The sequence below is a fragment of the Tachypleus tridentatus genome, chromosome 10 (assembly GCF_004210375.1).
Source record: "Tachypleus tridentatus isolate NWPU-2018 chromosome 10, ASM421037v1, whole genome shotgun sequence".
Taxonomy (NCBI): domain Eukaryota; kingdom Metazoa; phylum Arthropoda; class Merostomata; order Xiphosura; family Limulidae; genus Tachypleus; species Tachypleus tridentatus.
In genome coordinates this window covers 126,860,015-126,874,163 of record NC_134834.1, presented here as the reverse complement: position 1 = coordinate 126,874,163, position 14,149 = coordinate 126,860,015, and the positions used below count along the sequence as shown (strand labels likewise).

The 14,149-nt window shown below is 35.3% G+C and overlaps 1 protein-coding gene across 1 annotated transcript in view; it reads left to right on the top strand.

Moving 5' to 3' along the window:
- Positions 1-13,403: 13,403 nt before the first annotated feature.
- LOC143228486 (uncharacterized) overlaps positions 13,404-14,149 on the top strand; it is an 86,311-nt gene continuing 85,565 nt past the window's right edge. The window contains exon 1 of the mRNA XM_076459737.1: positions 13,404-13,806. Coding sequence (XP_076315852.1) covers positions 13,586-13,806 — 221 coding nt within the window. The 5' untranslated portion in view covers positions 13,404-13,585. The remainder of the gene's footprint in view (positions 13,807-14,149) is intronic.

Sequence of the window (14,149 nt, the reverse complement as noted above, 5' to 3'; positions counted from 1 at the left end):
TATGTTTCAATTTCAGCTTTATTTCTTCTTCCGACATGAAAATTAGGCATGCGATTTCTGTAGATAACAGTTTTTTGTAGTTTCGAAATAGTGGAATTTGGGAAAGAACTGATGGTGTTTGAAATTTTAAAGAAATGAATGGCCAAGGAGTTTGTGGTCAATTTTTGTCAAACGATCGAAATAGCTGTAGAGAACCATCCCCGTATCGCCGTTTAATAACACGGATCGACATGTACTTTCTAGTTTGGACATTGCGCTCGAGAAAACAGTACAAGTAATCGCAAAAAATTAATGGCATTTCTATAAAAAAATGAAACATACCCAAACTTTAACCCATAATTGTTAGAAGAGTTACGTAAAAATTGCTCCCAAAAGCTATTGTAACACTATGTAACACAAATTTTGTTCCTGGATAGTATGTGTTATTTCTTAATTGCTTATAAAAGTACAGAAAATGTCCATTATTTCTTTCAAACTTTGCTTTTGTGTCCTGGATTATGAAATTTAGAAATTAACCTATTTTCTATGTAAAAACGGGCAAATTTGCACATTTTAACTTACATAAGGTTTGAATAAAACAACATATGAATCGAGATTTACATGTATTTATTCTAAAGTTATACAAAAATGAACAAGAATGTTTAGAAGTGAGTAGTTTTTCGAGATTTGTGACTGTAATGTAAATCACTTTCACGTAGTAGCCCCCAAATAAAATCTCCCAAAGTGTTTTCATTATACGCTCCCAGGTCACAATAGCAAGGTTGAAAGAGAAAAATAGGTCTTTCCCATTTACTTTAGGCATAAGCATTTGGGAAATAACACTTTCTGCCGAGGAACAAGAAAAAGGAAAAATTTTATTACATCGTGTAATAATTACTTTGTCCTCAACGGTCGTCTATGTGACTAAATAGATGGCGTTGCAATAGGGTCACCCAGGGCCAACTCTCGCAAACATATTCCTTTCTCACTATCAGTGTCCTTGGCTGAACACCTGTCTTGATGAATACGAACCTGCTCAGTACAGAAAGTGTGTTGACGGTGTGTTTTGTACACTTTCGAAGTTCCACTCACATCGCACAGTTCTTGTATTGTTTAAATTCGAAACTGTCTAACATTAATTTTATTGTGAAACTCAAAAAAAAGTTAAATTATTTTCTTCTTATCTAAATCAGCAGATTAAAACCACTTTAGAACGTTTGTTTATCGTAAAGAGTATTGATTGTGTTGTTGTGATTTAGTGACTATATGTTTGTATGTCTTTATTTACAGAGTATAGATTGTGTTGTTGTGATTTAGTGACTATATGTTTGTATGTCTTTATTTACAGAGTATTGATTGTGTTACTATGATTTAGTGACTTTAGTGGCTTATCACTCGATTACACAGTTTTATTTCGGATGTCTTTAGATGCAGCCTTACACTCAGTCTTTTCAATAGACTATTCTAGTAGTTGCTATCATACCACATATATTGGCAAAACTGTAGGTCAGTTGTACCTGTAAACGTGTGGGAATATCAAACACAACTAGTATAAAACAAAATGAAATCTACCACGCATAGTGAAAACAACAACCAATCAATCATAAAAATTACAAAATCAAATCTACCACACATAGTGAAAACAAAACCAATCAATCATAAAATTTTCAAAATCATCTCGTCTAGGTCATTGAATATTACGCTTTTAGATACAGAAGTTTATTTGTTCTAAATTGAACTCTAATTTTAAATAACAACACACCTACAACACCAGAACTAACTGTGTTAAACTTGGTACTTTCACTGGGCACAGTACAGGTAACCCATTGTTCAGTTTAGCGCTTAATAATAACAAAACGTTGGGGTATGTAGGGTAGAAAAGGGAACGCTATTAAAACTTTAGCACTTCACTCTTGTCCCTTGACACAATAAGTATATTTTAGTGCAGAGAAGGTTTGTCTTTTTATAATTAATTAATATTTTACGGTGTTATAATTACTAATTAATCAGATTCAACTTTGGGCGTATATTATTGTTTGTTTATTGAGCGCCATTGATAACAGATAACAACGAGATTGATTTAAAACCATATCCAGATGGTTTGTTCATATTAAAAACACATAACTATGAAAGATAAATTTCTGTTGTAAATAAATCATAAGATGTAAAGAGAACTTCTACTGGTAGCTAGGATATCCTAAAGAAATAGCCTGGCATTCTCTGCTGTGATCTTCTGGAATTAATACGTTAGGTGTTAGGTCATTACAACCTAGAGGTTGATATATTAAGTCATTAGAATCCCAGGATGCAAGTTTTCAGTCATTAGAACTCATTAACTGATACGTTAAGTTACTAGAGCCCTTGAATTGATACATTACGTCACTAGAATCCTTGAAATGATAAGGTAAGTTACTAGAATCCTTGAAATGATACGTTAAGTTACTAGAATCCTTGAAATGATACGTTATGTCACTAGAATCCTTGAAATGATACGTTATGTCACTAGAATCCTTGAAATGATACGTTATGTCACTAGAATCCTTGAAATGATACGTTATGTCACTAGAATCCTTGAAATGATGCGATAAGTTACTAGAGCCCTTGAAATGATAAGGTAAGTTACTAGAATCATTGAAATGATACGTTAAGTTATAATGTAAGGATGACAAACACTATTACGAGTTTTTAAAATTATTTTCACAACAGTGTCTTTGGGGTCAGTTTACAGAGTTTAATCCCAGTGGTTATAAACAAATCGTCTGGTCATGATTTAGAAAACTTGTAACCAGATCAGACAAGTCATTTTGTTAACAACAACTGCAGGTGTAGAAAACGAAAATATGAAACAAAATTAATTGGTGTGAGTAAGTCATAAATTATCCAATATGATCGTTTTAACGTCACCTACTAAAGGTAGGCCTAAAGTTTCTAGATATTTTCGATGTTTCCCAGCACTTTACATAGATATAAAGAATAAAATTACTCAACGTTATCGAAGTGTAAAACTAGCTTGAACGTTATTATAAGTTAGCCACCAGTTAATATTTTAAGAACTTTCTTTGTTTGTCTCATGTTGTTTTGCAAAGCTACACAGGGACTATCTGTCTGTGCATAGCCGAATCTGATTTGAATTTACAGCCAATATGAAACACAGCGAATTAACAATACCCACTGCTATCTTGTCTAACCAAATAGGAAGATTTTCCCGAAGCTCTTATAGCGCACCCTCGGCCCTAATATGTGGATTGTGAAATAATGTTCAATACTTACTAGAAACCTTCTTCAGAATGTTTACGCTTATGGACGCTGGTTGACGTTATAGTAGAAGAGTTGTATATCTGGGAACTGAAGAGCTGGCTTCGAGTCTGTGCGATACCATAAATATTTCTCCCTATTTCAAACTGTGAATACGAAATAGAAATGACAGTCAAACCTTCAGTTAGAATGGTAGGAGATGCTGTCTGACCAGTAGTGCAAAATAATGTATGGCACCAGAAGCCTCCAGAAATCCGGGGTTCTATTCCCCGGGTAAAACACAGTATATAGTCCAATGTAGATTTGCTCTAAAACAAACACACAGCGCCAGATTGTTAGTGTAATTTGGCCATAAATAGAAACAGAATTTAAGTAAACAACTCCTAACGGAAACTTTGAGTAGCTTCGCTATAGATACAAACACAATTTTAGTGAGCAACTCGTAAAGGAAATGCCGAGATTCTTTGTATAGTTATATTGTACAGATAAAAAACCTTAATTATATGTAACACTTCTGTCTGCCATGGTAACAAAGTTCTGTAATTCCCTGCTTTTAGTTTAACAGTATGTCTGAGAGATTATGATGCTTAAAGTCGGGTTTGGATACTCGTGGCGGACAGAGAATAGATAGCCCATTATGTATATTTGTTTAATACTACCAAATAATTCATTGCACGCTAGCGACATATAAAACTAAGTTTTAAGTCTGTGTAACTGTCAAAACTGGGAAAGGTTACTTTGGTTCGATGATTACCCGTAGCAAATGTTAAGAAAGATATTATTTCTATTGATATATTTATTTGCAATAATAGTTATCAGTAATAATTTTGAAGAAGTAGGAAGGCAATAATAGACTTAAATCGGGAGCTAATTGACTTTGGAAATGGACTAATGATGACATAACAAAGGGTTTCTGTGAGATAAAAACATGGATTACAAAAACAAATAGTTATTAATGTTTTATTTGAGTGAAGCACTAAAGTTTCCGGTATTAACTTCTCACTCGGGTTTGCTTTAGGCTTGACCCTAAGAATCATGTAACTTTAAACCTAATTTGGCAAGCTTTTGTAGAAGAAATTAACGATTGATAGATTACACCGAATGTTATACACGCACATAGATTTAACATACTTCTATATAAAAACGTATTGATTTCCTAGTATTTGTTGCTTATAGAACACATTACTGTTGCCATGGAGATTTATGTATGTGCTAAATGTGTTTCTCAACAGCGGTAACAAGTGGGTTTCAAGGATTCCATTGAAACACAAACGATTTCTAAAGCAAAAACAAAACGCGTTCATTCAACACAAGTGATATTCATCATGGCGGATATTAATCCTAGTTTAAAACTACATCAAATGTAGATGGTGTCTTCGTAACTGGTGATGAACCATGACACCGGATTTATTTTAAGATTAGTAGTGTATACATACTTCAACAAATTAAACATCTTCGCAAATAATACAGAATTAATTACATATATCAAATTAAAACTTGATGTTTTATTAAGCGTGGATAGTTTTCACTTAGTCCTAGATACCTTCTTCAAGTTTTGTGTCAACACACACGAAAAACAAACATACGATCACATGATGACTCTAGGTACAGTTGACAACTGTACTGACAAAATAAAGATATTTATTGTGTTTGTTTAGTTGAATGTAGTTTTGACAGCAAGGGGGGAAGAATTATGTAATAATATGAATCAAATAAAGATTAAAACAGATAAACCAAAAATATTTTTTATCCTGCACGAGTCATAATGACTAACAATGACAAAACCCATATGCCAGTACTTACTGTTTAACTTGGGTGCTCACGGTTGTTAATAACTTACCAGCAACATCACAACACTGCTCAACGCTTCTGTTTTATGTTATCCTACAAGTGACACATTGATATTCAAATGATATTATCCTACAAGTGACACATTGATGTTTAAATGATATTATCCTACAAGTGACACATTGATGTTCAAATGATATTATCCTACAAGTAACACATTGATGTTCAAATGATATTGTTATCCTACAAGTGACACGTTGATGTTCAAACAATATTGTTATCCGACAAGTGACACGTTGATGTTCAAAAGATATTGTTATCCTACAAGTGACACGTTGATGTTCAAACAATATTGTTATCCTACAAGTGACACGTTGGTGTTCAAATGATATTGTTTACTACAAGTGACACGTTGGTGTTCAAATGATATTGTTTACTACAAGTAACACATTGATGTTCAAACAATATTGTTATCCGAGAAGTGACACATTGATGTTCAAATGATATTGTTATCCGACAAGTGACACGTTGGTGTTCAAATAATATTGTTATCCGACAAGTGACACGTTGGTGTTCAAATGATATTGTTATCCTACAAGTGACACGTTGATGTTCAAATGATATTGTTATCCTACAAGTGACACGTTGATATTCAAACAGTATTGTTATCCTACAAGTGACACGTTGATGTTCAAACAATATTGTTATCCTACAAGTGACACGTTAATGTTCAAACAATATTGTTATCCTACAAGTGACACATTGATGCTCAAACAATATTGTTATCCTACAAGTGACACGTTGGTGTTCAAATGATATTGTTATCCTACAAGTGACACGTTGATGTTCAAACAATATTGTTATTCTACAAGTGACACGTTGGTGTTCAAATGATATTGTTATCCTACAAGTGACACGTTGGTGTTCAAATGATATTGTTATCCTACAAGTGACACGTTGGTGTTCAAATGATATTGTTATCCTACAAGTGACACGTTGGTGTTCAAACAATATTGTTATCCGACAAGTGACACGTTGGTGTTCAAATGATATTGTTATCCTACATGTGACACGTTGATGTTCAAACAATATTGTTATCCGACAAGTGACACGTTGATGTTCAAACAATATTGTTATCCTACAAGTGACAACGTTGATGTTCAAACAATATTGTTATCCTACAAGTGACACGTTGATGTTCAAACAATATTGTTATCCTACAAGTGATACGTTGATGTTCAAACAGTATTGTTATCCTACAAGTGACACGTTGATATTCAAACAGTATTGTTATCCTACAAGTGACACGTTGATGTTCAAACAATATTGTTATCCTACAAGTGACACGTTAATGTTCAAACAATATTGTTATCCTACAAGTGACACATTGATGCTCAAACAATATTGTTATCCTACAAGTGACACGTTGGTGTTCAAATGATATTGTTATCCTACAAGTGACACGTTGGTGTTCAAATGATATTGTTATCCTACAAGTGACACGTTGGTGTTCAAACAATATTGTTATCCGACAAGTGACACGTTGGTGTTCAAACAATATTGTTATCCGACAAGTGACACGTTGGTGTTCAAACAATATTGTTATCCGACAAGTGACACGTTGGTGTTCAAATGATATTGTTATCCTACAAGTGACACGTTGATGTTCAAACAATATTGTTATCCGACAAGTGACACGTTGATGTTCAAACAATATTGTTATCCGACAAGTGACACGTTGATGTTCAAACAATATTGTTATCCTACAAGTGACACGTTGATGTTCAAACAGTATTGTTATCCTACAAGTGACACGTTGGTTTTTCAAATGATATTGTTATCCGACAAGTGACACCTTGATGTTCAAACAATATTGTTATCCGACAAGTGACACGTTGATGTTCAAACAATATTGTTATCCGACAAGTGACACGTTGATGTTCAAACAATATTGTTATCCTACAAGTGACACGTTGATGTTCAAACAATATTGTTATCCTACAAGTGACACGTTGATGTTCAAACAATATTGTTATCCTACAAGTGACACGTTGATGTTCAAACAATATTGTAATCCTACAAGTGACACGTTGGTGTTCAAATGATATTGTTTACTACAAGTGACACGTTGGTGTTCAAATGATATTGTTTACTACAAGTAACACATTGATGTTCAAACAATATTGTTATCCGAGAAGTGGCACATTGATGTTCAAATGATATTGTTATCCTACAAGTGACACGTTGGTGTTCAAATGATATTGTTATCCTACAAGTGACACGTTGGTGTTCAAATAATATTGTTATCCGACAAGTGACACGTTGGTGTTCAAATGATATTGATATCCTACAAGTGACACGTTGGTGTTCAAATGATATTGTTATCCTACAAGTGACACGTTGGTGTTCAAATGATATTGTTATCCGACAAATGACACGTTGATGTTCAAACAATATTGTTATCCGACAAGTGACACGTTGATGTTCAAACAATATTGTTATCCTACAAGTGGCACAGTGATGTTCAAATGATGTTTTTATTATACAAAGAAGAGGTGGACATCAAAATAACATTTTATGCTTTAGGAAAACGAAATAATGATAGAATGCACTTGTTTATTGTCATTGTCAGCGAAAAGAAATAAACCGGTCCTATGGTCTAAGACTGATATTTTGTGTAACTACAAGGTAAGATGTATGATCTGATAGTTATATAATAAAACGACTGTCAGATCTTACACAGATTATTATGATTGTCAACTACTGAGAGGTTTGAAGTTGACCATGTAGTCAACTAATGGTAGATATGAAGTTGGCCATACAGTCCAGTATTGGTATATATGAGTTGGCCATGCAGTCCAGTATTGGTAGACATTAAGTTGGCCTTGTGGTCAACTAATGCTAGATGTTGTTATCCTACAAGTGACACGTTGATTTTCAAATTATATGTGGTCAACTAATGGTAGATATGAAGTTTGCTGTGTAGTTAGCTAATGTTAGATATAAAGTTGGCCGTGAAGTCAACCAATGGTGATACGAAGTTGACCATGTAGTCAGTCCAGTAATGGTAGATATGAAGTTGGCCATGCAGTCAGTCCAGTAATAGTAGATATGAATTTGGCCATGCAGTCAGTCCAGTAATGGTAGATATGAATTTGGCCGTGCAGTCCAGTAATGGTACATATGAATTTGGCCGTGTAGTCAGCTCGTGGTAGATATGAATTTGGCCGTGTAGTCAGCTCGTGGTAGATATGAATTTGGCCGTGTAGTCAGCTCGTGGTAGATATGAATTTGGCCGTGTAGTCAGCTAATGGTAGATATGAAGTTGGCGTGTAGTCAGCTAATGGTAGATATGAAGTTGGCCGTGTAGTCAGTTAATGGTAGATATGAAGTTGGCCGTGTAGTCAGTTAATGGTAGATATGAAGTTGGCCGTGTAGTCAGCTAGTGGTAGATATGAAATTGACCATCTAGTCAACTAATGGTAGATACGAAATTGGCCGTGTAGTCAGCTAGTGGTAGATATGAAGCTGACCGTAATCCAGTAATGGTAGATATGAAGTTGGCCGTGTAGTCAACTAATGGTAGATACGAAGTTTGCCGTGTAGTCAGCTAGTGGTAGATATGAAATTGACCATCTAGTCAACTAATGGTAGATACGAAATTGGCCGTGTAGTCAGCTAGTGGTAGATATGAAGCTGAACGTGTAATCCAGTAATGGTAGATATGAAGTTGGCCGTGTAGTCAACTAATGGTAGATACGAAGTTTGCCGTGTAGTCAGCTATTGGTATATATGAATTTGGCCGTGTAGTCAGTTAATGGTAGATATGAAGTTAGCCGTGTAGTCAGCTAGTGGTAGATATGAAATTGACCATCTGGTCAACTAATGGTAGATACGAAATTGGCCGTGTAGTCAGCTAGTGGTAGATATGAAGCTGACCGTGTAATCCAGTAATGGTAGATATGAAGTTGGCCGTGTAGTCAACTAATGGTAGATACGAAATTGGCCGTGTAGTCAGCTAGTGGTAGATATGAAGCTGACCGTGTAATCCAGTAATGGTAGATATGAAGTTGGCCGTGTAGTCAGCTAGTGGTAGATATGAAATTGACCATCTAGTCAACTAATGGTAGATACGAAATTGGCCGTGTAGTCAGCTAGTGGTAGATATGAAGCTGAACGTGTAATCCAGTAATGGTAGATATGAAGTTGGCCGTGTAGTCAACTAATGGTAGATACGAAGTTTGCCGTGTAGTCAGCTATTGGTATATATGAATTTGGCCGTGTAGTCAGTTAATGGTAGATATGAAGTTAGCCGTGTAGTCAGCTAGTGGTAGATATGAAATTGACCATCTGGTCAACTAATGGTAGATACGAAATTGGCCGTGTAGTCAGCTAGTGGTAGATATGAAGCTGACCGTGTAATCCAGTAATGGTAGATATGAATTTGACCCATTAGTCAACTGATGGTAGATACGAAGTTTACCGTGTAGTCAGCTATTGGTATATATGAATTTGGCCGTGTAGTCAGCTAATGGTACATATGAAGTTGGCGTGTAGTCAGCTAATGGTACATATGAAGTTGGCGTGTAGTCAGCTAATGGTAGATAAGAAATTGGCCGTGTAGTCAGCTAGTGGTAGATATGATGCTGACCGTGTAGTCTAGTAATGGTAGATACGAAGTTGGCCGTGTAGTCAGCTATTGGTATATATGAATTTGGCCGTGTAGTCAGCTAATGGTAGATAAGAAATTGGTCGTGTAGTCAGCTAGTGGTAGATATGATGCTGACCGTGTAGTCCAGTAATGGTAGATATGAAGTTGGCCGTGTAGTCAGCTATTGGTATATATGAATTTGGCCGTGTAGTCAGCTAATCGTAGATATGAAGTTCGCGTGTAGTCAGCTAATGGTAGATAAGAAATTGGCCGTGTAGTCCAGTAATGGTAGATATGAAGTTGGCCGTGCAGTCCAGTAATGGTAGATATGAAGTTGACCGTGTAGTCAACTAATGGTAGATATGAAGCTGGCCTTGCAGTCAACTAATGGTAGATATGAAGTTGGCCTTGCAGTCAACTAATAGTAGATATGAAGTTGGCCTTGCAGTCAACTAATGGTAGATATGAAGTTGGTCATGTGGATTACGTAACGTAGTTAACTTATTATTTATTTCTTCCTAGAAGCGTTGTAGTGATATCCACCAGTAATACAAGTTACAGAGCACTAGGGTACATTGACAAGGTTTGTATTTAACGTATCTTGTCAGTAGTCTCTGGCTTTGAGTATTTCAGTCTTAAAACACAAGAACAAAAAACATCTTTGTTATGTTACTACTTCCTTTGTCTCTGCTGGTGTCAAACTTTATAAAAGTCGTATTTTTTTAAAATTCCACTTTCTTAATATAAAATTACACCGTACGTTTGCTCAGGCTTATATTCTTTGTATTTGACATAAGATGTATATTTAGATTTTTTGCGATTTTGGTGATTTATGGTTGAATTTCATGTGAAAATAAATGTAATGTGTAAATATTTAGGTATCGATACTGTTAGTACATCTGTTTTTAGATTTAGCAGTGGTAACTCTTGAGCACTGTATAGTTAATAAATTATCATATTAATAATATTGCTATGTGAAAGTTTATGTCGCCGAAATTAACATCATAATTAACTGTACTTAAATAGCTAGGCCCGGCATGGCCGTGTGGGTTAAGGCGTTCGAATCCCCGTCGCACCAAACTTACTTGCCCTTTCAGCTGTGGGGGCGTTATAAAGTGGCGGTCAATCCCACTATTCGTTGGTAAAAGAGTAGCCCAAGAGTTGGCGGTGGGTGGTGATGACTAGCTGCCTTTCTTCTAGTCTTACACTGTTATATTAGGGATGGCTAACGCAGATAACCCTTGAGTAGCTTAGCGCGAAAAACAAAACTTAAATAACTCTACCTTTTGGAAGATTTTGAAAGTCATTCTGAAACCTAATCAGTAGTCAAGCGGTATTTGGTTTAGGCTTAATTTCACTGCTTGGCCAATGTATTTATAAACTCACATTATGTAGTTAGAACACATGATCACCTACAAAAGTTGTAATTTTTTTCAAAACTAGACACTAAACTCGAGCGCTTCCGAACCCAAAACTCGAGCGATTCCGAGTAGTTGATTCTTCTTCTTTAAGAAAATAAAAAAAAGTCAACTATTCGAAAGCGCTCGAGTTTTGTGTCTCGTTTTGTAAATATTACAACTGTGTATTTATGTTCGTTCACATTTTGATGTTTAAACTTCTCGTGGAATTTTTGACGAAACAAGCTCTTAACTTCAACAAACAAATAAAAAAAGAAGATAATTTTGACGCTTTATGAAGACTGCCACAAACAGGTAAGGATGGAGTTTCTGGAACCCTAGGGTTCAAAGTTTTACTTCAGCAAGTTATTAAAACACAACAACAATAATTCAAATCTGTGTTGCAGATTTGAATACCCTCTATGATAATAAAGTTATTGTTATTTTGGTTGGAAGGGTTGAAAGTGATCTTCAAGATTTACATAAAAATTGGCACAGACATACAACACAAAGGCAAATTGAAATTAATTAAACTCATGGTTAAGCCACTCTGGCCTGATTTTATAATGAAATTATTCAGTAAATATAACGTAAATAATTAAACAAACTCATAGTTAAGCCAGTGTCTGGACTGATTTTATTATGAAACTAATCAGTAAACATAACGTAAATAATTAAACAAGCTCATAGTTAAGATAGTGTCTGGACTGATTTTATAATTAAACTAATCAGTTAATATAACGTAAATAATTAAACAAACTCATAATTAAGCCAGTGTCTGGACTGATTTTATAATGAAACTAATCAGTAAATATAACGCAAATAATTAAACAAACTCATAGTTAAGCCAGACAGGCCTGATTTTATAATGAAACCATTAAGTACAAATAAAGTTGATATCATTTTATCAAATAAGTTTAAGTACAGATTTTATAATAAACGTGTGGGTGACAACCAACCACTAAACAACTTTGTCCGAACTGTGCCAGGCGTGGACTTGTGGTTGACGTACCTGAAATCTCATTTTGAATTTTCACGGTTCGGTTTGTTTGTTTGTTTTAATTTCGCCCAAAGCTACTCGAGGGCTGTGTTCGCCGTTCCTAATTTAGCAGCGTAAGACTAGAGGGAAGCTAGTCATCACTACCCACCGCCAACTCTTGGGCTACTTTTTACCAACGAATAGTGAGATTGACTGTCACATTATAACGCTTCCTACAGCTGAAAGGGCGCTCCCTGGTGGTCTAGAAATTCTCTTTACAATTTGGATGGAGGATGCTGCATAAAAGTAAGTGCTAAATGTCACTGTTTCGTGAGACAACATCAGCCCGAGAACTGGCGGTGTGTGCTGTTGATTCTCGTCAGCTGAATTCTCTCGAGTTTTATGGACGTTATTTGCGCAAACTGCAAAATCCTTTCTAAAGATCAATTCAACAAATAATCCTATCGTCGAAAGCGATTTGGTGGTAACGACAAATCATTAGTTCTGTGAACCTCGGTCATTGGTAACTTTTGTTTAGTGAGAGTTGTTGTTCTATATAGTGATGGCTTCAAGTTGTATGTTGATTCTACTGTTTGTGAATGATCTTTCGCTGATGTTTTTCCAAAACAGCCATGCTACGATCTTAATTAGAGATAACCCTGACGTCGTATATAGAAACAGCATTTTGGAATTAAGTAATATCTAGTATCGTGCAGGAAACGGGGTGTATCCCAGAAATGCAGGTGAGGTATTTCAATAATCTTAAAATAAAAAAGGAAGATATATTCGAAAGGTTCATTGAATCAAGATGAACAAAGAGTGTGATGTGATGCATGTCAGCAAATGACTTCAGCCACGTGATCAAGAGAGCCCCGCCATCCAGTGGAAAAACATATTACCATTCTCGTTCGGATACGGATAACAAACGAGTTCGCGTTAAAATGATCCATTGTCATATCAAAAATTCTACTTGTATTTTTGTTATTAAGAAGTGGGAAGACAAGAATATTAATATGGTTTTCTAATATTTCTAATTATTATTTATCATTTTCTAAGAGATAGATCACCTACAGCTGAACAAACTTGGAAGACTTTAAAAGAAAGGGGTAATGAAGTCATATAACTGTAACTAACGAATAAGAGTTGTGTAAAGACGTAAAATTTTGTTTGCTCTTTACTGTTTATTTATTTCTTATTTTAGGCTTAGCTGTCAAAGATTAAGGATTTGCTATTTTATAGAAAAGTTTTCAGTAGGTTAAGCAGTTCAAAACGTTACACATGTTTATGAACTTTATTTGTTTGATAGAGAGCTTCTAATAACGTTAACTTTAACTCTTAAAGTAACAGAGGAAGAAATAATCATCAGAAGAGATTATAAATATATTGTTTGTTCAATGGATAATAGATGGCGCTAAAACTACAAAATGGCTTAACGCGTGCGGCGGTCATCACAAAGCAAGGCTTCTGTTCTGAGGGAAGCGGAAATGGCTTGCTGGAAAGTTGTATTTGTTGATTGATTTAACCTTGTTATCCGTCATGGCTGGTTACGATGGTAACCGTTATAGTATGAACCTTAGCGTCCATTTGCGACGACGATCCAGCGATTCGAAAGCTTCTTTTTACATGGGATTTGGGCGAGGAATTGACTCAGATCTGGAAGAGTTGAGGACGCCTAGCGAGCACGTCGACAATGTGCCACTATCATTACACCATTCTACCCTCCAACACAGAGGTCCTTCACAGTCGTGCAGTAAAAAGTAAGAAAAAACACTCTTCTGTTGTGAGTAGATGATAGAGATTACATTAGAAACATGTTTCATCTGTCCATTCACTCGTATGTATATACATTTGTACAGTTTTGTAAGTTTCCTTTCAACACGGTTCCATATCCACGTGGTTAGCCAGTAGTAATTAAATGTTCCTGGTATCTATTTCTTATAAGATTTTTCTTACTCTGAGATCTGCCTCGATCTCATAAATCATAAATCCCAGGAATCTGTAGAACAAAGAAAGTGCGAAGTATATTTATACCACTGCTGAGATTTCCTTTATTTATAATTTTAAATAATTTCGCCCATAAAATATGTGTATATTATGGAT